General features: G+C 40.7%; 1 protein-coding gene across 3 annotated transcripts in view; it reads left to right on the top strand.

The window, feature by feature from the left end:
* The window catches only part of MEMO1 (mediator of cell motility 1), a 191,254-nt gene that overhangs the window by 57,316 nt on the left and 106,587 nt on the right, over positions 1–27,351 (top strand). For all 3 annotated transcript variants that reach the window (XR_004538849.1, XM_033938653.1, XM_033938654.1), the window contains exon 5: positions 16,190–16,301. Coding sequence is in view for 2 of the 3 variants with exons in the window: in XM_033938653.1 (XP_033794544.1) it covers positions 16,190–16,301 (112 nt within the window). In the remaining variant the exon portion in view is untranslated. The remainder of the gene's footprint in view (positions 1–16,189; positions 16,302–27,351) is intronic.

Genomic DNA, 27,351 nt, shown 5'->3' with positions numbered 1-27,351 from the left:
CATTTACTATGTTACTTTGACCAAGTCCACTGACACAAGGAAGCAGAGTTGAAAAGCTTTAGATAATTCCTTCTACAAAAACTTGTGGGTAGATGTAAATAACCCACTCGTCATGACTCATGTTCCTTTATACTGGAAAGAAGATTATCAAGGTAAGAACCTAATCTTCAATGGCTTCCATGCAACATGTAATAAGTATTAGTCATATATGAGAGTAAAAAGGATCTCAGAAACCTGCTCAGAAACTGATGAAAATAACTTTAGTCTGAGACTTATCAGTTCCAGATTCCAATCACTGATCCTGCAAAACCCCCCCCCCCCCAAAAAAAAAAAAAAACCAACCCTAATTTTTCAAACACCATATTAAATGTATGCTGATTTATATATATCTCCAAGGACAAGCAGGCAGCATATTCTCACAGATGGGTGACATCATCCAAGGAGCCCGGTATGGACAGTGCTAAAATGCACTGTTACTTTAAGCTTTTAGTGAAGTTTTGAGACTGCCCGCACCATGCATGCGGGAGTGCCTTCCCGCCCAACACCAGGTCGCAATGTTGTCAGTTTTTTGTTTTCCGTGGAATGAAGTCAACGTATTTGGACTTTGTCCACTCAAGTTTACTTTCCTGCTTTGACTGTTTTATTTTCTTCTTATCTGCTATTTTCTTTTTAAGTAGTGGCTGTACCATAGTTCTTTGTATACTCTGTAATAGTTGAGATCAGTAGTTGCTTGGTATCGGTTATTTCTTGGTACCGTCTTTTCTTCTTGCACCGATGTAATAGTACTAAATGACAGAGGACTCTTATTGGTGCCGTTCCCATTTACTCATCACAGTCCTCCTTTCGGACGGTGCCAAGTGTATCCTACTGTTAAATCTCCAGTGCCTACTGTCTATCAGTGGACATATATTGCTGCGCTTGGCAAGTTTTTCATCCAGAACTTGCATCTACTGTACTGCTTCAACATATGCAAGGTATCTTTAGCGTTGAATAAGACAATGCATGCCAACTTCATCTGTTGTACCCCAGCCATGTGTATCACTGGTCTCTGCAAGTAGAGATTTTCAGTGTCTGGACCAGAGCATTTGTACAATATTGACCTACTTCTGCAATCCACACACCTATTCCACTGCACTTCACGTCTGGCTCCAAGCTTCATCAATAGGAGCTCTACCAAAGGAATTCACTAATTTCTTATACGAGTGTAGACCCTTTTCAATTGTATCATTTCTTCCGCTGCATAACCCGCTGCAGCTCCTTTGCCTGACTTCTACAGAATGCCCTTAATAAAGGATGATATATTTAAGAGCAATCTACATTTTTTATTTATCACAGAAACCTGGCTGGCTGAAGGAGAAGAAGCATATCTATCATACTGTTGTCCCCCTAACTACGAGTATTTATTCAACCACCGCCATAACCGTAAAGGTGGAGGTCTAGCAGTTATTTATAAACATGATCTTCTAAACATATACGATTATTCCCCAAAGGATGCTACAATTGAATGTCTTCACCTCAAATATAATTCAAATAATCAAATCAATTTTCTTTTACTCTATGTTCCTCCCCCTGTAGGACAAAATAAACTTTCGCTTCTTCAAGATATCATATTCGACTTTTGTTCTGTGACAACTACTCCATTTATCTTAGGCGATTTTAATATCCATTTCGACGACCCTAACAATTCCAACGCCAAAGACTTATTAAATATTTTATTACCTCTCAATATCCACCCAAAAATATCAGTACTAACTCACATAGCAAATCATACTTTGGATATGATCTTCGTCCCGCTATCTCAACATTCAAACTTCTCTGATCTGTCAGTTGCTCCGGTTCCCTGGTCCGACCACCACTTCATATCCTTTTCTCTTGATCTACCAAAACTCAGTCTACTACAATCATTTCCTAAAACCAAAACAATTATTGTAACTCAAAGCGCAATCTCCTTTCTCTTCTCCTACTTATGCTCTGAATATCGTCGACTGTATAATGCTACTCATTTTGAAACCGTGTAATACACAGACCCTGTAACTCTCCTGTTACTATCACTAGATGTTCAATGCTATACTCTGTAATTCGCTGTCTGTACAGTTTCTCTTCATTGTAAACCGCCTAGAAGTCGCAAGATTGTTGGCGGTATATAAGACTAAAGTTGTTATTATTATTATTATTATTATTGTCCGAGATTATACTAACTTGGACAATATAGACATAACTTCATTTCTTGACCCAACAATCTTAACGTCCTTTCCAAACTCCATTGAAAACCAACTATCTGCATGGAATTCATCTTTGATATCCCTTCTTGACAAAAAAATCTCCTCTAATATCAAAAACCATTCCCTTACGAAAAACTTTAAATCCTTGGTACACGACTGAACTTCGCCTGATCAAACAACAACTGCGCTCTTTGGAACGAAAATGGTGACACAATAAAACTTCAGATAATCTTCAATCATATAAGGACAACATCTCACACTATAAAATAAAAATTAACCAGGCAAAAAAAACATATTATTCTAATAAAATCGAAAAAGCAAAAAATTCGTCTACACTGTACAATATCCTAAAATCAATAGACCCAAAAAACAAAATAAACAATCCCACTCAAAAATCCACATTAAAAGCCCAAGACTTAGTTGATGCATTTACACAAAAGATCAATAATATTCGCAATTCCTTTACTCATAACACAACATCCAAACCTACCAGCCCTGATCACCAAAAATCCATTCCAACAGCAAGATGTTCTAACTTTAAAATCCCATCTGTTCAAGACATAGAATCCCTTTTTCAACAAGTCAATCTAAAAGGCTCCCGCTCTGAACTCATTCCACCTTTTTATTTGAAAAAACACTTCGCACACTTTGGGCCTTTTATTCATTCTCTCATTCAGAAAAGTTTACTCACTGCTACAGTTCCATCTCAATGGAAGACTGCCATTATTACTCCTATTCTAAAGAATCATAAAAACAGCATTAACGAACTATCCAACTACCGCCCAATAGCCAATTTACCATTCTTAGCGAAATTGACAGAAAAACTGATTTTCAACCAGCTATCCGATTTTATAGAAAACACTAATGCATTGCACCCCAACCAAACAGGATTTAGAAAATTTCATAATACAGAATACTCCTTAATAGGCCTAACATCTAATATTCAATACTATCTCGATCATCACAAATCTGTCATTCTTTTTTCTTTAGATATTTCCGCAGCTTTCGACACTATAGATCATAACTTGCTCCTCTCTCGACTAGAAGAACTAGGAATAAGTGGGAATGTTCTCTCATGGTTTAATTCGTATCTACTTAACCGCACTACATCAGTTAGATTTAATAATGAAGACTCTACATCTTATTCTTCCTCATTTGGAATCCCGCAAGGATCTATTTTGTCCCCTCTATTGTTTAGGTATCTGTCAATCCATCGGTTTCGTTCCATTTTCTTATGCAGACGACATACAACTCATTCATCCGTTAGACCCAGAAAATAACTAGGTATCTGTCAATCCATCGGTTTCGTTCCATTTTCTTATGCAGACGACATACAACTCATTCATCCGTTAGACCCAGAAAATAACACTGATATCACATCCATCAATCACAAATTGGAAAAAATTCAAGACTGGCTTAATACAAATAAACTAGCATTAAACATCAATAAGACAAAAACAATGTTATTCACATGGAAAAAAGATATAATCCTGTCTAAACCGTTTATTCTTAATAACATTTCACTCAACTTGGTTCCCTCCATTAAAATACTAGGCGTAATTATAGACGATAAACTAACTTTCCATGAACATATCTCTCTTATTGTTAAAAGCTGTTTCTTTAAACTACGATAAATACGCTCAATCGCTAAATTTCTCAGCTTAACATCGATAAAGATACTCATTCACTCCCTAGTAATCTCAAATATCGACTACTGCAATGCTCTTCTACTTAATATCACTCTGAAAGAAAAAAGGAGACTGCAATTATTACAAAATACAGCCATTAAACTAATATATAATGCCAAAAAGTATGATCACATCTCTCCACTATTAAAAGACGCCCATTGGCTGCCAATCAGCCACAGGATTACCTTTAAAATCTTATTACTTATCTTTAAAACATTAGCCTCTAATGAACCACTTTTTATTTCACGATCTCTAATCCCATATAACTCCCAACGCTCTCTTCGATCTTCCGACCAAAATATGCTTTCAGTACCTTCCTTGAAAATCATAGGTACAAGGAGATCAGACATGTTTACAGTCATGGGACCACAATGGTGGAACGCCCTCCCTCAATATATTCGACCTGAAAAAGATATTGTAACTTTTAAAAAACTTTTAAAATCTTACTTATTTAGGGATGCTTTTAATACTTAAAACTTTTAAAACTTAAAAAAAAACTTTAAAATCTTATTTAAAGTTTTGGACACTTTTAATACTTCTAGGATGTTTCGAATTGTGTTTTGGATTTTAGCCCCTTACCTCTTGGCCTACCCTTTCTACCAAATATAAGATTGTAAACTTTAATCCTTCCCTACCCTTTCATGTTTGTTTTTATGTTATTATTTTTTTTGTTAATTGATAGTTTCTTTGTATTAATCTCTATATGGACTCTGTATATCGCCTAGCAATTTTAATAGGCGATTCATCAAATGAATAAATAAACTTGAAACTTAATATGCACTTTCCCTGAGCCTGGGTTTCTTTGCGACCGGATTCTTCAGACTCCATCTGATCTACCTCATAACTCTGTGTCTCTGATCTTCATATCAATGTCCAGGATCGTCTAGTGCATATTCCTTGTTCAGACGAAGAATTATTTGGTGACAAAGTGGAGGAGATTCTGCAAATGCTTACTTGTCACTAGCAGAGCATATCCACTGTTAAAGGGTCATTCCTACTCTCAGCAGGATCGCCCAGGTTCTTGGTAGGATCCACCAGGTTCTTCACACACTTTCCTGTGCCGCTCAAATGCGTAATCTTTTGGACATGCCTCTGCTCCTTCAGACAACCGTCCAAGAGAGTCTTCTATCAATTCTCTTCTCTTCTTCAGGAAATCGAGGCTCTTCTAAAACTCATGACCTGGTACAGCGGCATGATAACCTTCTCCGATCTGTTAGTGATTCACTTCTTAATTATTCCTAGCATTCTTTTCGCCACTGCCGCACATTGCGCGAACAGCTTCATTGACTTGTTGACCAGTTCTCCAGTCTCTTTCCTGGGGGTCTCTCTGATACTTCACGGACATCCTGTATTAGTGTATAAGATTTTTGTTACCGACATGCATCACCTTACTACACCTTCCAGATGAAATGGTTGGTTTAGCCAAGCAGTGCTATAGAATTTATTTTCTTCTTGAAGGCCAACTCTCCCTCCATCCCTTTTAGTTAAGCTAGGGAGTCCCATCTGTGAGAACATGCTGCCTGCTTGTCCTGAGATAAAGCACATTTACTTATTTGTAACATGTGTTATCCAGGGACAGCAGGCAGATATTCTCACAGCCTGCTCACCTTCCCTAGTTGGCTTCTTCACTTGGGCATAGAACTGATGATCTTGTGACCTGGTGTCAGGTAGGAAGACACTCGTGCATGCGTGGTGTGGGCAGTCTCGAAGCTTCGCTAAAAGCTTAAAGTGACAGTACACTTTAGTACTGTCTGTACTGGGCTCCATGGGATATATCACCCATCCTGTTACAGGTAAGTAACTGTGATATATATATATTGAATCAACACATTTAGTGACCTTTTTGGACTCTTAAGCTAGTATCCCCACTCTTTGGCTGTGCCTTCACCATCTACTCTGTGATAAGATGAAATTTGCTTGGTACTTACTGTATCTTCCTTATCTTTAGATTGTTTCCATTGAATTGTGGTTTGTCTCCTATGAATTGTGCTTTGTCTCCTAACTTCTTATAGTGGATTTGAGAGAGAGTAAATGGATTTAAATTTCTATTATAATTATGCTTTAGTATTACAAAAAAAAATTCTTTTTTCAGTATGTAATTATTGATTTATTATTGTACTGTATATCTCTTCTTTGTTGTTTCTATCTTTTCTGATCAAGAGTGTTTTTGAAAATTTGTGTTTAAAATTGCTTAAAAAAAGCAAATTGGAGAAAGCAATTATTACTCCATGCACAATCAACTAGTAGAATTTGTTGCTACTTGTAACCTGGATTGGTCACTATCGGAGACCTTTGGTCTGGCTTAGTATTGCAAATTTTATAATAATGCCATATTAAAAAAATAGAAGCCTATTATCTAAAGGTATGTATTCCAGAATTTGTTGTTTTATGTTGTTTTCCCTTGTTATTTATAAGAATTTTCCCTTGTTATTTATAAGAATTTTGTTGGTTTATAAAGAAATTATTTTGTTACGGAAGCAATATCATTAGTGTGCTCTCTTTTGGAAGAATGTTTTTTTGTCATAATGGGTAGAAAATAATGCAAAGCTTTGGGGAATGCTGCTGTTATTTCCCATTTTAATTTCAAATGAATGCACATTTTTGCTGTTAATCTAGTTAGGAGAGGAAAGTCAACAGAGGGGGGGATGTATGATAGAGAACTTAAATATCTCTGTAATATAAATGCACAAGAGGCAACTATCTTTTGACCAAAAGGGAACTCTGGAATGAGGGTTCATAAGATGGTGAAACGTGATAGACTTCTGTAAGTGGTGAATGTATGGAACAACCTCCTGGTAGAGGTGGTGGAGATAATTATCTGAATTCAAGAAAGCAGGGACAAGGAAGGGATAGTAGATGGTATGGATTGACAAACTGGATAGGCCATATGGTTTTTATCTGCTGTTATTTTTCATGTTTCTGGATTTCTGTGATCTTTTCATGCCAGAGCATCCATTTTGGCCTCTTTCAAAAACTTTCCCACATGCAAGTAGCATTTTTACACATGTAGATTACATATCAGTAAATGGTAATTTCAGAAAAGCAGTTATATACACACGGAGATTACCAGGACACAGATTTCAATGGAGTGTGATTTGTGTGTGGTTTATGCCTTTCTTATATAAGCCAAAAATCTAGATCTTTACATGTCTTTTTTTTTTTTTTGTCTTTTATTTTAATTCTCCATCAGATTTGCAGTAGCTCAGAGCTACATAACGATTTTTAGAGTGCTTGTCACCACTCCTTTTTTTTCTGCCTCCAAAAAGAAATTCGGCCTCATTATTTAAAAGGGACATTATCAACATGGTCTGCCATTAAAATGGGTTATAAAATAGGTCTCATTGCAAAAAATGGGACCAGTACTAAAATAACACAAATTGTAGTAAAATAACCTGTGTTAAATGCTAGCCCACATTGATAATTTTCCTCCTTAATTGACTAAGGACATATACAATATAGCTATGAAAGCAGAAGTACTATTATTAGGGGATGTTGATGGTACAGTGGGAATGCCCTAACCCTCTAGAAGTAGAATCCAGCAGTTGATATTGAAACTCGTATGTCATGAAGCCATACTAGACTTTCTGATGTTATAGTGCAGGGGTAGAGAACTCTGGTCCTCGAGAGCCGTATTCCAGTCGGGTTTTCAGGATTTCCCCAATGAATATGCATTGAAAGCAGTGCATGCAAATAGATCTCATGCATATTCATTGGGGAAATCCTAAAAACCTGACTGGAATACGGCTCTCGAGGACCGGAGTTCCCTACCCCTGTTATAGTGGATAATCATGTGACATCCAGCAATCACTGGATGCTGTGGTTTAGTATTAAGACGTATGGATAATGTTCTTTTAAAAGTGGAGCTTAACTTTGTTAAGATGAGGAAATACCTTAGGACAGGGGTAGGGAACTCCGGTCCTCGAGAGCCGTATTCCAGTTGGGTTTTCAGGATTTCCTCAATGAATATGCATGAGATCTATTTGCATTAGGAGGAGTTATCTAGATGGGAACGTCTGGGGGAAGTAGAGAAGCAGCTGACAAAAATGAAAAGAGCTCTATTAAGGATGACAAACCTGTTTTGTTAGGACAATAAGTAAAAGTAGATGGTTCTCAAAAGTAGCAGCTGAAAAGGTAAGGAAAATATGGTTAGACTTCAGGGTCTGTATTCAAAGGAGTTTAACTGGGCCTACTTTAAACCTTGCTGGCTGACCAGCTGCCAGTATTCAGTGGCATTTAACTAGGTAGTGCTGCTAAATATCTGCACTATCCAGGCATTCTGTAAGTGGTTAGGTTAGGGTGGAATTTGGGAAGAGTCACTACTTAGCTGGTTAGGAGCTATAATCAAGTCTGATAACTGGCTAAGTATGCAGATCATAGAAAGATAAAAAAGGGCAACAATATAATTATGGTTTTATTTGATAGAACTAAACAAAGTGATTGTTGCAGTTGTCTGGGTTAGACCTGGATGGACTGTTGATGTCTTTATCTGTCGTCATTTACTATGACTGGGTAGGTAAAACTGCCATTTCAGTCATCATGCTGTGGCTTTCTTCAGGGTGTGCTGTGAGGTCTGCAGTTTGTCTTTATATATAGTGAGTCCTCAAACCTGATTGGCTGGAGCTTGGGGCAGGAAAGGTTGTTGGTCACTAATATCAATTTTGGCGGGAAAAACATTTTTAAAAATTCTGGTGGGAAAGAGGCTGAAAACTTTGAGAGGGAGGGAGGAAGCGTTGTCCTTGGCCCCATTCTTTATTGCACTATATATTTTTTTTAGATGAGTGGTTGCCATGCTTTGTTTATAGAGAGCTATTTATCTCCATTTAAGTTTTTGAGGTGTCCTGCTATCTTGGTTGCATCTTTGATTCTTCTTGGTCACCAACAGTCTTCTTTCTCCATGGCTTTTATGTTCTCAGATCTAATCATATGAACAGTTGCCTTGGCATGGAGAGCTACAGCAAATTTTTCTGTGTTGCATATCTTGTGGTGTTTCTTATGCTCTTGTGCCTTTCCGCTATAGTAGAGAAAGATGTGGGGAAAAAATTTGTCCCCGTCCCCACGAGCTCTGACCCTGTCCCTGCTCCGTCCCCACAAACATCTGATCCCATCTGCACAAGCCTTGAATAGTTATAATTTTATACTGAACTTATTTTATTAAAGTATAAAAAGAAACAATATTCTGTACAATTGTCATTTTATAAATCACTAATAATACAGAGCAAGGATCAACAAAACCCCTGTCTCCCTTCTCATCCCCCTCAGAAATATCTCCTCCACTATCAAGAAAACTGAAGTCGAATTACTACAGAATGCTACATAGAAAAATCAAGCTAACAGAACACTTCAGTCACACATGGCAGGAAGTGTCGGGGGAGTGCAACTAGGGCAACTACCCCCTGGTCAGAGAGAGCCCTAAGCCAGCTGGAAGCTAAAGAAGCACAGCCTGGGCTTTGCAGTCCCCAGTTATATCTAACACCAGCTCTAGCAGAATATATATTTCAAATCTGATATATTCTAATCACAAAATAGAAAATAAAACTATTTTTTTCTACCTTTTATTATCTCATCATTTTATTCTTCAAATTATGTTGGTCTCAGGTGCTGGTCTCTGTTTTCTTTTGTCTTCTCTTAACTCACTTGCCGGGAAAACCAGAAGTTACATCGGAAGGAGGGACTCGGTGGCAAGTAGGTTCTCCCCCCCCCTCCCATTCCTGCAGGTTACCCAGAGCAGTGCTGCATGCAGGAAGCTTCAACTGGCTGGTAGGCTACCCCGGGAGGCAGAAGGGGCCGATGCAGGAGAGTGGTGGGTTTGTTGTGTGTGCGCTTTTTTTTTTATTTTTTTTTTTTTTGCCACCGGCATTCAGGCAACCAGGGAGGAAGGGTGTGAAGGCTGTTGGATCCACAAGAGGGAGGGGGCTCCTGGACTCATGAGGGTGGGGGCTGCTGACGGGAGAGGTGGGAAGGGAGACAACTCATGGCAGATCCTTTACTGTGGTGACAATGCCATTCACCGCTCTACAGGAATTGACTGCCCCCACAGGTCAGATCCCTTGAAGGACTCCTGAACTTTAAAAAAAGCAATAAAAACTTACTTCTTAACTAATCCCTTTTATTGCCTTATGATTGGCAGCATGGAATGTTGCTACTGTTTGGGTTTTTGCCAGGTACTAGTGACCTGGATTGGTCTGACCCAGTAAGGCTATGCTTATGTTCTTATTAAAAAAATAAATAAAGAAAAGAAATGTATATTGGAACTAGATCCTCTGTATATGTTAAGTTAGGATGGACATGTATTGTAAGTATGGCAAACTGTATCCCATTTTGACTGTCTACTATGCATGTTAACTTGTAACCCGTTCTGAGCTCATTGGGGAGAATGGGATATAAAACAAATTAAATAAATAAGGGAGTTAAATTTCAAAACTTCCTGCGCCGGCGAGTGAAGGAAATCACTCTAGGTATGCTCTGACCGCCTCTTCCTGCACTAAAGTCAGGCCTCACCAATCAGGAGCTGTTCTCTCCTGCCGCTCTGGCTGCCCTCTCCTGTCTCCCCTGCTGAAAACCATATTCACGGTTTTTCAAGATTCGCGGGGGTTCCTGGAACCGAACCCCCTCAAATATCGGGGGAGTACTGTATTATGTTTTCAAATTTCAAGTTTATTAGGATTTTATATACCGCCTATCAAGGTTATCTAAGCGGTTTTACAATCAGGTACTCAAGCATTTCCCTATCTGTCCTGGCGGGCTCACAATCTATCTAATGTACCTGGGGCTATGGAGGATTAAGTGACTTGCCCAGGGTCACAAGGAGCAGCGTGGGTTTGAACCTAGAAATGTTCTTTTCTGAATTCTAGCCTCATGATTATTGCCTGTTAACATCACCATTTGCTTAGAAAATTCTACCAGTTGTCCCACTGATTTCTAGGTAGCCTCAGTTCTACTAACTACTGCCAGTATGTCGACCAGAAAATTTTTCTGTTGTACTTCAGAATGCAATCCCAGAAACCTGTCTCCAAAGTTAAATTATCAAACTCCTCTGGCCGTGATAGTGAAATAAAAGTAGGACCAACAGATACTTCAGCTGCAGTTGAGTGCTTGGGCCTTTGAAATGCTTCTAGCTCATGAGTACAGCCAACTCCCAGAACTGAATGTAGGCCCAGATTCACTAAATATAGTGATTCCTGGCCGATTTTAAAACAGCAATTGATTCACTATCTTTTTTGCATGTAAATGATTTGCACGCAAACTCCCGACTCAATCATTTAGTGAGTGACTGAGTCGGGGCAGCCCTGACAGTAGTGACAGGAGAAGCAGCCACAATTAGATTAGCGGCTGCAGCTGGGAACCTGTGCACCCCTTTCAAAGACTACCGGCAGGAGGGTTGCCCAGTTCCTCCTGCTGGAACCCCCGAAACCGCCCCCCACCCACCCCCAAATGTCCGCAGCAGGAGGCATTCCCAATTCCTCCTGCCGCCACCACCCCAATACATCCCCTGGCAGAAGGGATGCCCAGTCCCTCCTGCCGGAACCCCCCCCCCACGAGACATCCCCGGCAGGAGGGATGCCCAGTCTCTCCTGCCAGAACCCCACCCCCACCCCTCCGACATGTCCTCCAACAGGAATGATGCCCAGTCCCTCCTGCCAGAAACCCCCACCCCCCAAGACACCGGCACCCTGACCCCCCAAAAGTGCTTTATTGAGTTGGCCAGCCGGAGGAATGCTTACTTCCTCTGGCCAGCAGGCCCTCCTCCACTGAATGGCGGGCCTTCCTCTTCCCGGTGCATTGTGGGATGCGCCAGGGAGGGGCCTAAGGCCCTGATTGGCCCAGATGCTTAAAGCCCCTTCCATAGGTGGGGCCTTAGGTACCTGGGCCAACCAGAATCTTAGGCCTCTTTCGCAGTGTGTTCTGGGGTGCACTGGAAGTGGCCTAACATTCTGATTAGACAGATCCCTTAGGCCACCCTCCTGCCATGCAGTGGAGGTGGGCCTGCTGGCCGGAGAGTAAGCATCCCTCCAGCCAGCCAACTCAATAAGGTACTTTGGGGGGGGGGTCAGGGTGCTAGTGTCATTGGGGGGAGTCTGGCAGGAGGGACTAGGCATCTCTCTTGCTGGGGATGTGTCTGGGGGGAGGTAGGGTTTTTTTGATGTCTGAGGGGGGTTCCAGCAGGAGGGACTGGGCATCCCTCCTGCCAGGGGGTGGGGGGTTTCAATGTCTCAGGGGGGTGTGGGGTTCTGGTAGGAGAGACTGGACATCCTTGGGGTGCCTTGGGGTGGTGGCGGCAGGAGGAATTGGGCACTCCTCCTGCTGTGGACATTGGGGGTTGGTGGCTTTGGGGGTTCTGGGCATCCCTCCTGCTGGTAGTCTTTGTGTGTGGGGGGAGGACGGGTTCCCTGCCACTAAACTGATTGCAGCAGGGAGATTCCCTTGCCTCAAGTCAGCTCAGTGGCAACCCAATTCTCTAACCAGCGTCTGTGACATGGACACCGGTTAGAGAATCATGTGTTAGGCAGGCTCAGACATCTGCCAATGAGGACAGACGCGATTCTATATAGGATGCTTGTGTATGATTCTCAAAAGCCGCTTAGGTGGCTTCTGACACCAGGCGTCTTATACAGAATCCGGCCTTTAGAGTCCATAAATTTCTTCTAAAGCAGTGGTCTCAAACTCGCGGCCCACCAGGTACTATTTTGAGGCCCTCGATATGTTTATCATAATCACAAAAGTAAAATAAAACAGTTTCTTGATCTTATTTCTCTTTAGCTATAAATTACACTATTATTATTAAGACTTAGCCAAAAGACAAGATTTATAAGCTATAAAGAGTTTTATCTCATGCAAAATTGTTATTTCTTTAATAAGACATTAACAAATCCAAAATATGCCCTGCAAAAGGTTTGAGTTTGAGACCACTGTTCTAAAGGTAGTAGTATCTTTTTATTTTAACCAGTCTGTAAATCCACCATCTTTTTTTTTTTTTTTTTCGCCCTAAACCACATTTCTAAGAAATAAAAGCTCTTTGTACCTAGATGGAAAGAGGGTCCTCATTTTCTCTTAAATTGATGGCAAAACAGTAAATTTCTACTGCTTTTTATAACTTATGAGTGAAATTGTTATAGAATTGCCATTGTGAAAGATTGCTAGATAGTTATTTAACTGCATTCATTTATGTTATACCGTATACAGACAGAATTACTATCCAATATAAAGTCAAGGCCACAGTGGTTTATATCTATTTAATGGACTTTTCCTTGGCAGAGCTGCGACTTGAGTCTTATTGCACTTTCAACATCACATTATTGCGTGGATTGTGCATTTAGGAGACAGTAACATCAGCTTTCTCAGAATTATCAACTGAATATGGTTGCTCAGAACTTGGAATAATGACTCTATCCATTTGCAGAACTGCTAATCTGCAAAGACTTTTTAAAGGCATGGACATTCACTACTTCAGTCCTCCAATTTAGATTGACCTACTTATGTGGCTGATCCATCCTGTTTGATCAAGTTAACTGTAACTGGTGTTTATAAATAGCAGGATAAATCAGACAACACAATCCCTCCACCTCCCTGAGAATTCATCTTGCCATCTGACCTCATCCTGTTTTATCCCATTACAAATAAGCAGCTTTGCTCTTCTGTGATTAAATACATATCTATCTGTATACAAACATGGTATGGTTATTGGTTTAGGACAGGTAAATTTAGCTTAACTAGGGAGAAGTATGCATGATGAGATGTATTTTCAAACCATGCATAATTTTCTAGCATTTCCTTTTACATCTGGTTTTGGTTTTTAAATTTGTTTTAAATCATTACAGGGTGAGGAATACAACAGAAATGCTTTCATAACAAAGTGCAGTCAACTTAAAAAAAACCCCAACAGTGGAAATCCAGTTGAAAGTGAAATACCAGTTACCAAACCAGTAGTTCAGGCCAACTTACTCTGGTCTGTCCTACCATAGTTATATAAAAACTAGTATTTAAGCCCATTACATTAATGGGTGCTAGAATAGATGTGTGTGTCTGACTTTCTTTCTTTCTATTTCTCTCTGCTTGGCCGCTTTCTGTCTGTCTTTCTTTCTTTCTGTCTCTCTCTCTTTCCTCGGCTTTCCACCACCACTCCTTGCCTGCACCCCCTGTTCAGCAGTAGCCCTTCTCCCTTTCTTTTACCTTCCCCCCTGTCTAGCAGCACCTCTTCCCTGCTCCCCCTGTCCAGCAGTAGGCCTCCCTTCCTGTTATCTCCCCCTTGTCCAGTAGCACCTCTTCCCTGCTCCCCCTGTCCAGCAGCACCCCTTACCTGCTCCCCCTGTCCAGCATTTGGCTTCCTGGTCGTTCGTGTCTGCCCTCCTCTTCAGAAAAGCCTACTGAAGATCGCGGCCGGCTGTAATGAACCTCGCAGGCACTATGTACCTAGGTAGCACGTTCCCTCTGACGCGATCCGGTGCATCAGAGGGAACGTGCTACTGAGGTGCAGAGCGGCTTGCGAGGTTCGCTACAGCCAGCTGCTATCCTCAGTAGGCTTTTTTGAAGAGGAGGGGCAGACAGAAGAGCCGCTTTGGTGGACTGGATGGAGGACTGCCACTCGATGTCTGGAGGAGCTGGAGAGCAGGGAGGCCCGCGCTTTACAATTTCTCTGCCAGTAGCGCGCATGCGCACTCCTGCCTGCCACAGACATACGGATCACGCAGGTAGGAGTGCGCATACGCGCTTAGCCTTTTATTATTATAGATGTTACTAAATACATTTCCTTTCATCCCTGCAAACACTCTGTGGACTCCAACATTTGCTCACACAATCATATCACCCCACCTTCCCTAGACCTCCTATGCTAGACTTTACATCTGTTTCTGATGGTTTTTTAAATTTCATATTTATTGAACTTAGGTTTATTCCTGGTTATTTTTTTTTTTTATGGAAAAAACTGAGATGCAGGCATTTTGAACCTGTTCTGAGGATTTATCATTTGAAAATAACCTTGTAGTTTGACTTCAAACCTCACAAATAATATCAAAATGTTTCTCTATGTGCTTACAAAAAATTGACCCTTGGTGCTCCACAAAAAAGGAATCTGACAAAGACAAAAAAAACTGTGGCGAAAGTGATTTGCTTACAGTAAATTAAGGGATCCTCAGAATGATTTATGAAATCTGTTTAATTGAATACAGTCAATAAATAGACTTCAAAATAGAAAATATCAAAAATACTTTTAAAAATATAGCACAAAGTGTATCCCTTCTTTGTTGAAAGGTTAGATGGATAGTTATTAAGGGGTGTTAAGTCAGGCTTATAGTGCACCTTAGTTTACCACAGGTTAGTCATTCCCTTGATATCTCACTGCAGTTTAGTCATTCCCACAATACATAAATAACTCAGCTTGTGATCATTTTTGCAAACTGTGCTATTCATTCTGCCTGGGAGCATTAGATTGCTAATGCTAATTCACAGCCCTATGCTCCTTGTCCCCATTTTAAAGGGGCTGGGTAAAATGCCATAATTTCCCTCTTCTCCAAAGCCACCCTACAAACACATCCTGAAGGCCCCTGTCACATCCCCCGTCCTTGAAGACCCCCCACCCTCCCAGGCCTACCTTAGAAATCCTTGGGACCTACTGAATATGGAGCAAAAAGATCCCAGTTGCACCTGCCTCTGCTTGTGCCAGGTTCAAAATGACCCTGGTGATCTATGTTCCCTCCAAGAGAAGCACATGAGCAATCGCTCATACGTTGTAGGAGCATCGCTCGCAGATTTTACTTTACAAAGGTTCGCTAGCCGCTACCGCCTCCTTTTAAGCAGGCGGTAATTTTTTGGCTAGTGCGTGCTATAGCGCGCGCTAATCCAGTGCGTGCGCCAAAAACGCTAGTGCACCTTTGTAAAAGGAGCCCCAGGTGGCTCACAAAAATACTTGGAAATCTGGAAAATTTTGAGTTTTTAGAACTTGTTGCTCACACAAAAAATGTTTTTTAGAACTTGTCACTCACATGAGAGAAAATTTGCTCACATCCAGCCAATCCTTAGAGGGAGCATTGCTGGTGACCTCAGTGGTAGACTTGCAGTACTAGCCCTAGGGTTCAAAATATTACCAGCTATACCATCAGTTTGACCCTTAGTGGTAATACTGTGAGACTACTTCTAGGATCACTGGTGCCATGTTGAAGTAACATTTAACCACATCTTGTCAGCTACTATCTTTTTGTTTTATTATGCCAAGTTTACAAGAAGGCACATTGGTAGTGTACCATTTGAATTATTATATTTTAATATTACTGTTTGCAATATTTTCAGTGTATGCAGAACTATGGAAGACTGGAATGTTTGAGCGCATGTCACTGCCAACAGATGAAGATGAGCACAGTATTGAAATGCACTTGCCTTACACTGCTAAAGCCATGGAAAGGTACAGTGCTTTTTAAATGTGCTGCACGAAGTTCCCTAAAGTTATGTTTTTATTGCTTTAGTAGTAATAAAACTCCCACCAAGATGGTGAGAAAGGGATCCTCAGACTTTTAGCAGAGGCCAGATATTGTTGGCTAACTTTAACAACTTCATATTAGTCCTTGAACCCTTTTAACAATCAAAAGAAAGCAGAAGATATGAACTCCACGTTTCATGACAAAACACAAAAGAACAATTGAAGTGACGACAAATAAGTCAATCAGCCGTGCTTAAATAACCTTTATAAAGATTAAGCACTTCTCACTGACTTATTTGTTACCACCTCCACTGTTCATTTGTTTTACCCTTTTAACAGTGACATAACCGATCTGACTCCAAATGTGAATCTGTTCAGAATAAATATGACATTCTAAAAATTTGAGTTCATAACACTATCCCTTCCTTTCAGTCTCACATTAGCATAAATGTATGACTACTGTTGAAATAGTGTCTCACTAGTGCCACCACAGCTGCACTATGTTGAAAGGGTCCTTTTCTCACAATTTTAGTGTGAGTTTTTTCTTTATTTCAGTTTTGTTTTCCTGCCTAAGGTTGTTAATTTTTGTTTTGAAAATGGAACATTGACTAGCTTGGACCAGAAAAGCCTAGAAAACCTCTTTGCTTATGAGCAGCTAGCACTGTCTTTTTCCACAGAACCAGATGGATTCATTAAGCAAAAGCTTTGGTGAGAAGTTTTCTCAGTTAAGTAATCTTTTTCTTTATGTTTTTAAGATGCATGAACTCAATTTAGCTGACACTGTATTTTTCTTGATGGCTGACAAGAAAACCAGAGAGTTTAAGTGAAATATTGCTAGCTATACAAAAATGTTGTCTTTAACTGATCATCCTTCAAAGTATATTTGCCTAGGCCTCAAACATGATGATCCTAATTATTTTGTTATATAAAGCCATTAAACAGAATGGGCTGAAGCATGTCTTGAGTAACAGTCTAAGGCAGCTGATTGGCACTGAATACTGGCTTAGAACACTTCTACTTTTGGTAGGCAAACTAACATCAAAGATAACTTCCGTTTTTTAGAGTTGTATGTGAGGCAAGAGAGTCACCTCAAAATTCAACCACTGTATATTAATTTTTATTGCTGTATCCTTAGAGTAAATCACAAAAAAAATGCAACACATAATTACGGTAGTAATTATTTTGAACTTATTTTTGTTGTAAGCTGTTTTGACTTGAGTTTCATGCAGTGAGATTAAATGCAAGAGTGAGAGCTATCAGTCTAGTCCTGAGCTCCTGTGTTAAGACTTTGGTATCAACTTAGCTCACTGATTATTATCCACAGGAAATGACAATAATGAAATAAAGTTATGCCTGCCTAAAGGGCTTGGGCCCAGATTCACTAACGAGAGCGACTTAATCGCTGTTGGCCGATTCTTTGGCCAATTGAGTTGGTGCAGAGCCCTGACAGTAGTGACAAGAGAAGCAGCCTCCTGTCACTGCTGTCAGGGCTTCTGCTGGGTTTTTTTTATTGCAGACTTAGTCAAAAAATCAAGGGGAATATAGAACATACCAAAAGATATAAACAATGAGGAGTGAAAGTGCAATAGTTGTTTTCAAAAATAACACATCCCTCCAAAATCACAAAACTAGTGTTTATAAAGAAGCTTTACATATGGTAGGATAAGCTCAGAGACATGGAGGGGTAATAAAGGAAGAAGCCTGAGGTGCCTGAGCCAACCAGGGCCTTAGGCCCTTTCCCATGCATCACATGATGCACCGGAATGGGACCTAAGGCCCGCATTGCTAACGGGCAGCTGGCCGGAAGAGCAGGAGGGACTGAGTACCTCTCCTGCTCCCAACTTAAAGGTATCGGGAGGGGGACGATGACGAGACCCGACCGGGGGGGGGGGGGGGACACCGATGGCAGGAGGGAGTGGGCATCCCTCCTGCCATTTCGGCGGTGGGAGTTCGGCAGGCAGGGGCCTATGGCAGGAGGGAGTGAGCATCCCTTCCTGCCATATTTTTCAGTGCGGTGGGGGGAGTGGCAAGAGGGAGGGGGCATTCCTCCTGCCATGTGTGGTTAGCTGTGTGCTGGGGTGTGTGCATGCATTTGTCAGGGGGAGGAGCTGGTTTTTTGACAGGTCTGCCTCTTTGGGGTTTTTTCTTCTTTTTTTTTTATGGGGCAGGTATTATGTGTGTGTAATATACGCAAAATATCTTGTCATGAAAAAAAAACCAGGCAGACCTGTCGGTAACATAGTTACCGACTGGTCTACCGCAGTCGGGTTTTAGGATCGTAAAACCCAATGCAAAATAGCCATGCAAATGTTAGTGAATCAATCACTTGGCTATTTTGCATGGGGTTTTACAAATTTGCATTGCTGGATCGGAAAATGGGCGATCAAGGGGAAGAACAGATGGTGGGCCATTTGGTTTAGCAACTATCACTGACTTTAGTGAATCGGAGCCTTAGTTTGGTGATAAGTATCTTGGTTAAGTTCCTCCATATTAATGTTATTACTTCTGAAACGTATCAATTTGCTCAACTGTAAGTATATTGTATATCTGTTAGTTATATGGGAGAGCATACTGTTTTCCTCTCCATCCCAGATTAAGGCAGTACATGAAAAAGATTTAGATCAGCAATTCCCAAACCTGGCCTGGAGGACTCTCATCCAGCTGAATTTTTAGGCTGTTCATCATTAATATGTATTAGATAAATTTGCACTATGACTAAAGAAGAGTTACAGGATTTAAGTGATATGAATTTATCTATAAAATGTAAGTAATGGTTAGAGGAGTGTTTTTCAACCTTTTTACACTTATGGACCGGCAGAAAAAAAAGAATTATTCTGTGGACCGGCATCGGTCTATGGACTGGCATCGGTCCGTGGACCGGCGGTTGAAGAACACTGGGCTAAGTCGTGGGCCAGACCCCACCCATCTCTACCCAATCTCCACCCCAGACCCTGTCCCCATAATAGTACTAATTGCACCTTGCACGTCCCGTGCCTCATCTGGAAGCCTTCCCTCTGATGTTGCAACGGCAGAGAGAAGGCTTCCGTTTCAGGCGCAGGATGCCCGTAGGAGCCACTGCCCGTGGCTTTGTGCACTGAATCAGTTAGGAAGAGGGAGCTGGCTCGAAGATAATGCCGCATCAATCGCACCGTGGACCGGCGGTTGAAGAACATTGTTTTGGGCCTGATGCATGTGCTGGCCCTGTGGACCGGCATGAAATTTCTGTGGACCGGTACTGCTCCATGGACCGGTGGTTGAAGAACACTGGGTTAGAGCACTGAACTGAGAACCAGGGGAGCCCAGTTCAAATCCCACTGCAACCCACCTTCCATTGCTTCAGGTGCAGATTTAGAATGTGAGCCCTCCAGGGACAGAAAAATACCCACCGTACCTGAATGGACACCAACAGCTTTTGAGCTAGAAGGCAGTATATAAGAAATTTAAATAAAAGATATGCTTGTTATTGTTTTGAAGATATATGAATTTTGGAATAGCTTTTCTGTCTTTAGGTTCTATAGTTGTATTTTAATATTTTTTTTGTAAATCTCTTACATTGTGATAATCGGTATATAAAGATATTAATCCAATGCAATTAAAAAAAAAATACCTGCTGTAATTTCCAGGTTATAAGTCAGTTTTTTACATTAACTTGTGGGTGTGACTTATGTATGAATTTTACATACTGGTAATTTGTTGCCAGTGCTGATTTTTTGACTGCATGCAGAAAACTGTGCTGCTTTCCTGACGTTGTACATAGTTGTTAGCTTCGTGTTCCCTGATGCTCCAAGCCCTCAAGGCTGGTTGTGTTTTCTACCCGAAGAGAAAACTGCCCAGTAAGGAGGAGGAGAGCCATACAGCCATCCCCTTGAAGAAAAAAAAAGTGAACCAGTGCAGAATGGACTGTACACAGCTCCTTTCTCGTGAGCTCTTGGTAGGCTCTGAGCCAAGCACACCCCTCTCCTGTGGTGAACACTTGGGCTCAGATCATGGGCTCAGTGAGGGTGAGGTTGGCACTGTCGCAACATAGCTGGAGCCAGGGAGCATGTGGCTGTGGGAGACATCAGGTTTAGGCCTCCAAGCCCCCTTTTTTGCAGGCCTGAGTGTGGCTAGAGTACTGGCAGCCTCAAGTGGTTCAGATGTTATGATGTGGAATTCAAAATGCTGTTTCGCCATGTCCTAATAAAAGAAGCGACTTGCTATATCAAAGTTGCCTTTTTTTTTTTTTTTACTGTTTTTAATCCGTGCAACTTATGGTATATAAATGACTTAAAACCCAGAAATTACGATATATATAATTTTTAATTTTTTAAACCAAAACATTAAAATATGTGGAAGTTTAATTCAACATGAGCTGCTCAGTCCACCTAACTACAAGACTACATTGCCAAAAATCAACAGGAGCTAAGGTCCCAAAACTTAACTTTGAGGAAGACTTCCATCCTCGCTGCTGCCTCCTGTAGAATGAGAATTGTGGTACAACAGGCTGAAACATATCTGATTTTCTCAGGCTGCCTTTTATAAGGCACAGTCTAGCAAGAGTAAGGGCCTTTGCTGAGCAGTAGACGCTTGCCTCAATGCCTTAATAGCCTATTGATCTTAGAAGGTTCTTTAGGGCTAAAGAAATAAGTTCATAGTAACATAGTAACATAGTAGATGACGGCAGATAAAGACCCGAATGGTCCATCCAGTCTGCCCAACCTGATTCAATTTAAATTATTATTATTATTTTTTTTTCTTCTTAGCTATTTCTGGGCGAGAATCCAAAGCTTTACCCGGTACTGTGCTTGGGTTCCAACTGCCGAAATCTCTGTTAAGACTTACTCCAGCCCATCTACACCCTCCCAGCCATTGAAGTCCTCCCCTGCCCATCCTCCTCCAAACGGCCATGCACAGACACAGACCGTACAAGTCTGCCCAGTAACTGGCCTAGTTCAATCTTTAATATTATTTTCTGATTCTAAATCTTCTGTGTTCATCCCACACTTCTTTGAACTCAGTCACAGTTTTACTCTCCACCACCTCTCTCGGGAGCGCATTCCAGGCATCCACCACCCTCTCCGTAAAGTAGAATTTCCTAACATTGCCCCTGAATCTACCACCCCTCAACCTCAAATTATGTCCTTTGGTTTTACCATTTTCCTTTCTCTGGAAAAGATTTTGTTCTACGTTAATACCCTTTAAGTATTTGAACGTCTGAATCATATCTCCCCTGTCTCTCCTTTCCTCTAGGGTATACATATTCAGGGCTTCCAGTCTCTCCTCATACGTCTTCTGGCGCAAGCCTCCTATCATTTTCGTCGCCCTCCTCTGGACCGCCTCAAGTCTTCTTACGTCTTTCACCAGATACAGTCTCCAAAACTGAACACAATACTCCAAGTGGGTCCTCACCATCTATAGCTTTGGCAGGCCTCTTGATGCCCAAGACATAGCTGCATGCCTGCTGCTTTGATGCCTGCAGCTTCAAAATTATAGCTATTGAGCTTTGAAGCCATGAATTACTATGAAATATTGACATTCAGAATGGGACAGCACAAAGTTATCACTCTTAATGCAATTGGAAAGTGAGTATTACTGATATTGGAACAGTGATTAGGGGGCCACATAGCCAGACCTCAAGCACCTGCTTTGTCCTAGGTCAAATTTATCTTCTTTGCCAGTAGGAATACATTGTCACTTTTTTTTTTTTTTTTCTGGCATTCATCAGGAAAACTCCCCAAGCTATTTCTACAGAAGTTCAAGAAAAGCCTGAAACCCGAATACTTTCTGTTAATGTATCTGAGATACCATAATGTTTCCAAACAAACTTGGATGATTTCTATTCAGAAATTCTTAGACCTGCAAATTCTCCTCAGTACACCCCTCTGTAATTAAAAAGAGTACTTCTAAAGGGTAAGATAACCATATTTGAGCTTTGAAAGCCATAATTGGCTCACTAGTCTGTGGTAATGGAGTCTGCTTTGTGAAGATCCAGAAAATTTAGGCAAGATGCTTTGGTTGTCTCGATATGAATCTCTGCCATAAAATTATTTCTGAATTCTGTTGCCTGGCCAGGTTTCAACTTTTCAGCTTCTTACGGTATAATATCTTTACTCCATTCTTATGAAACTATAAGACTATAGCTAAAAACAAGCTGGATGAATTTCAGAATGTGGTATGGATCTGGTTTACTTAGCACATAGCAGTTTTGATACCTCAATAGGGGTTCTGCCTTTTCTATCAGAGTTTGAAAAATAACTGAACTCTAGTATTTGTGATTCAAGAGAGGTTATGCATCGGCGGTTATTTGCATCTTGTGAGAAACCATGGTACAGATTCTTTCAGCAGTGGTTTCAGAACATCCACTTACCACTTAAAAAAAAAATCATATTCCTTCCCCAATGTGGTGGTTTTTTTAAAGAAAAGAGTAGCAGCTCATGTCACCAAATGAGAGACAATCACCCCCCGCATCCAAGAATTTTGGATTAGATCTTCCAGCAAAACAGACTCTTGACTTCCTACTGAGAATAGAAGGAATACTGTGGAGCATATCAAGCACAAAGGTCCTTCAGGAAGTTGCCTTCCTTTCTTTGCAACGTGGTACTCCCATATTTAATTGGACTCCTTGGTTCTTTGCACCATCAAGAGTTACAGGCTGCATGTTCTCAATGCATAGTAGAGTTAAATAGCTATTTTTCTCAATGATGGAGGTTAAATAATAGAGTGCTGCAGGGTTCTGTACTGGGACCGGTGCTATTAACATTTATAAATGAACGGGAAATCGGAACAAGTAGTGAGGTGATTAAATTTGCAGATGAGACAAAACTATTCAAGTTGTCAAACACATTCAAACTGAAAAATTCAGGCAGACCTTAGAAAATTGGAAAACTGGGCATCGAATGGCAGATAAAATTAATGTAGATAAATGCAAACTGATGCACATTGGGAAGAATAATCCAAATCATATAGGGTCCACCTTAGGAGTCGGCACCCAAGAAAAAGATCTGAGTGTCAGTGTAGACGTTAAGCTGAAATCTGCCCAGTGTGTAGCGGCAACCAAAAAAGCAAACAGAATGCTAGAAATTATTAGGAAAATGATGGTAAATTAAGACTAAGAATATTATAATGCCTCTGTACTGCTCTATGGTGCAACTTCATCTTGAGCATTGCTTTCAGTTTTGATTGCTGTATCTCAAAAAAGATATAGCAGAATTAGAAATGGTTCAAAGAAGAGCGACTGGAATGCTTGGGAAGAAGATGAATGGCTAATCTGTTGCTCTCTCCACAGCTGGCACTAATTAACTGATAGAGAAGACACATTGAATCAGTTCCCTGGTAAAACTAGTCTTGTCAGAAGAGCAAGAATCAAACTTTCACTGGATCAACCTTTTTAAAAAAAAAAAAAAAAGGCTTCTAATAAGGGTGATAAACGAAACAAACCAGAACCTCTTACTCCTGCTAAAGCGTCATTGCCTTTACCGGAAAGCAAAGATGCAAATACTGAAATACTAGAAGAACTAAGGGCACTGAAAGAAATTATGAACAACACCAGAGAAGATTTAAATGAAAAGCTTACCAACCTCACCACTGAGGTGTTAGAAATTAAAATAAAACTTACTACCCTTGAAAATAAAACAACTGCTGCAAAGAAGAACGACTGGATTGATAAAGGGGATGGAATTCGTCTTATATGAGGAAATGCTGAAGAAGTTAGGGCTTTTCAGTTTGAAAAAGGTGATATATAGAAATAAAACAAAAACCAAAGGAAATAGGTAATACCTTTATTATTGGACTAATTCAATGCATTTTATGATGAATTTTCAAAGGTAACCCTTCAGATCAGAAATAAGCAAATGTTGACAAATATCAGTATATATAAGGAAAACATGAAAACATTTCAGTGATAATTTCACAAGAATTTCACAGGAAAGAGGGATGGATGGATGGATGGGTAAGTAGGAGACAGAGAGGTGACAAAGCAGTTTTAAATTTCTTTGTAGTATTTCTTTCCTGTCTGGTAAGTGTCAAAATATTTCATCATTTTAATTTCAAAGGCATTTTGTTCTAGGATTATTTTAAATTTTCTTTTAGTATTCTCACCATAAAAGCATTGGTGCAGTGGTCAGTTTTTCCAAAGTGTTGTCTGACAGAGGTGACATCCTGGTTGGTATTGCAATTTTTAATATGATTATCTGTGTAAGTTGATCCTAGTCTTTAGCATCTGGCCTGTTTCACCAATGTAATATCCTTCTTTGCACTTTTTGCATTGAATGACATTAGAAGATAAACATGTGAAGGATCCCCTTATGTTGAATGTTTTTTTTCCATATGAGTGACTGTGGGATCCTTTGAGATGTGCTCACAGTTTGCAGCTTGCCACACTGCAGGGATGTTAGCCATTCTCTTTGTGGGTTTGTGTGGGGAGCTTGCTTTTTACCAATTTCTGTTTCAGATTAGGTGGCTAACAGAAGGCCAGCACAGGTGGAGCTGGGAATATTTCTTTTAGTAATTCATCTTCTTGGAGTAGTAGTTGTAGATCTCGTATAATTTTTCTTAGTTTTTCCAGCCCTGGATTGTATGTCACTACCAAGGGGGTCCTATCTGAGGGTTTCTTGTCCTTTAGTGCAATAAGTTTTCTCTGGGTGTTTTAAGGGATATTCTTGGAGACTATTTTATGGTTGTGTCCTCTTTTGTTTGAAGGATTCAGTCAAGGTCTTTAGGTATTTATCTCTGTCTCTTGGGTCAGAACAGATACAGTGATATCATGTGGCTTGGCTGTATATAATGGATTTTTTTTATATGTGGAAGATGGAATTAGGAGGTAGCTGCATCTGTCTGTAGGTTTCTTGTAGATAGATGTTTGTATGTAACCATTGTTGATAGAGACTGGTGTGTGTAGAAAATTGACTTTTTCTGGGGAATAGTCAATTTTGAATTTGATTGTAGGATGGCATGTATTCAAAGAACTGTATAATTATTTGAGAATCTCTTCTTCCTTAGTCCAAATCATAAAAATGTTATTAATATACTAGTGGTATTTCAGGAGTTTTGTCTGACATGTATTTACAAATGTCTCTTCTAATTCTGCCATGAAGAGGATTGCATATTGTGGTGCCATTCTCTTGCCCTTAGCCTTGCCCATGATTTGTAGTTAAATATCATTATTAAAGCAGAAATGGTTGTGAGTTTGAATGAATTTGATTAATACTGTAATAGCTTTTGGTGAGTGTTGATGGTACAGGGTAAATGTTTTTAGGAATTTTCACATGCGGCAATGCCTATTCATGGGGGATGTTGCTCTATAATGATTCTACATCTATTGTGACTAGAAGAGAGCCGGGTGGTAGCTGCTTGATATTATTTAATTTATTCAGGAAGTCTGTGGTGTCTTCTATGAAGCTCTATATCTTCTGCACTAAGGATTTAAGATCCCTTCTATAAATCCAGATAGATATTCCAGTGCAATAGGAATGGTATGCTTAACCATGGGTCTTGCATCTGCTCCCATAAGTCCATTGCAGGAGATGCTGATCACTGTTTTCAGTACCTTCTCCTCCCTGCTTTATGCTGCCCCGATTCAGTTATTTCTTCTGCAAGCGAGCCTGCTTGGTCTTCTATTTTGGTTTTCATGTAATTTTTGTAGGTTTTTGCAGGAATTTGTGTTCCTACTCAGCTCCAGTGACTGCCTAGCCTGCGTGAGAAGAGCAACCTTTGGTCTGCAGCTGACAGGTGGATCCTGCGGGGACCTGCTCAGCCAGCCTGCTGGAACTGTAGAGCTCAGGGGTTTCCCCTGCTGTTTGCCTTCTCCTTGACTAGATCAGGAGTGCAGTGCATGCTGTATGGACACCAATTGGCGTTTCTTTAGAGCTGCATTTTCCTCCCCCCTCTTCATAGCGTTTGGATCCTGGTTCCTGTTTCAGTCCGGATGTGGCCCGACTGGCAGCTGAAGAGTCAGAAGAGACAGCTTTCCTGGTGGCAGAGTTCCTCTCCTTATTCCATCTAATTTAAGAGGAGCAGTGGCAGGTAGCAGCACATCTTCCCAGTCTGGTTTCTGAGAGGGCTGTCAGCCCACAGGGCAGTTCGGGGGGAGGGGTTTGAAATTGTGGTTTTTGAGGTTATATCTTGTAGCCTTGTTCCCCTACCCAAAAATCCTAAAATTGCTGGTTTTGGAGGTCCTCCGGTGGAGTTACAGCTGTTTTTCAGCAGGAAATCCTGGTGGCAGCCATCTTGGATTTTTTTCTGATTTAAATTTGGAGTTTTCAGACTTCTTCAAAAAGCCTCGTTTTTGCCTCTAACCACCTGAGATGGAGTTCTCATGCTCCAATGACATGAATTCATGTTAAGTTTTTTCTGGATGGACACCCGAAGAGCTCCTTGCACAGTGTGTTCTGCTGTGTATGCTGGGGAGGCGAGAACCTTAGCCTCTGACCACCTTATTAGTTCTGCCAAATTACTGAAGGCCCCAAAGCAAAAAGAAAGCACTCTAACCCTGCTCTTAAAGAGGATGAAGGGACATATACTTCTTGTAAGTCTATTCTATTCCTGCTTGTGTAACATATAAAACAAAACTGCTGAAACAGTTCTTGTTTGTCAAGAGGCCACAAGGTCTTTTCTTTTTCTGTTCTATAGCTGATTAGTTTCGCCAAGGTTACCCCCACATCTTGTGCACATCCTGTGTTGTGCTGTGCGTCAGGACTTAGATAAGAAGCATTGCTGGACCTTAGACAAGACAGTATTATATGCCATAGATGGAAACTCCCCCCCTCCTAATGTTTGCTACCTTTTTCTAGTTGCTTTTATATATCCTGTTACCATATATGGTCTTTCCTACAGTCAAATGCTGAGAAAACTGACCCATGTGAAATGCTATATATATGTATGCGGTACTCTGAATAAAAGAGAGACATCTGTTTGGATCATGTGCGTTTGTGTGTGTGTGATTTCTTTCTAAAGTGGTGTCCCCGGATGCATCTGTAGTGAGGACAACAGAACAAGGCTAATACAAATTGGGACCTGGTCGTTTCAGCGGGTTCTTGGTTCTCTATGCCCTTTACACATG

The sequence above is a fragment of the Geotrypetes seraphini genome, chromosome 3 (genome assembly GCF_902459505.1).
Source record: "Geotrypetes seraphini chromosome 3, aGeoSer1.1, whole genome shotgun sequence".
Classification (NCBI taxonomy): Eukaryota; Metazoa; Chordata; class Amphibia; order Gymnophiona; family Dermophiidae; genus Geotrypetes; species Geotrypetes seraphini.
This window is presented reverse-complemented; position numbering and strand designations above follow the sequence as displayed.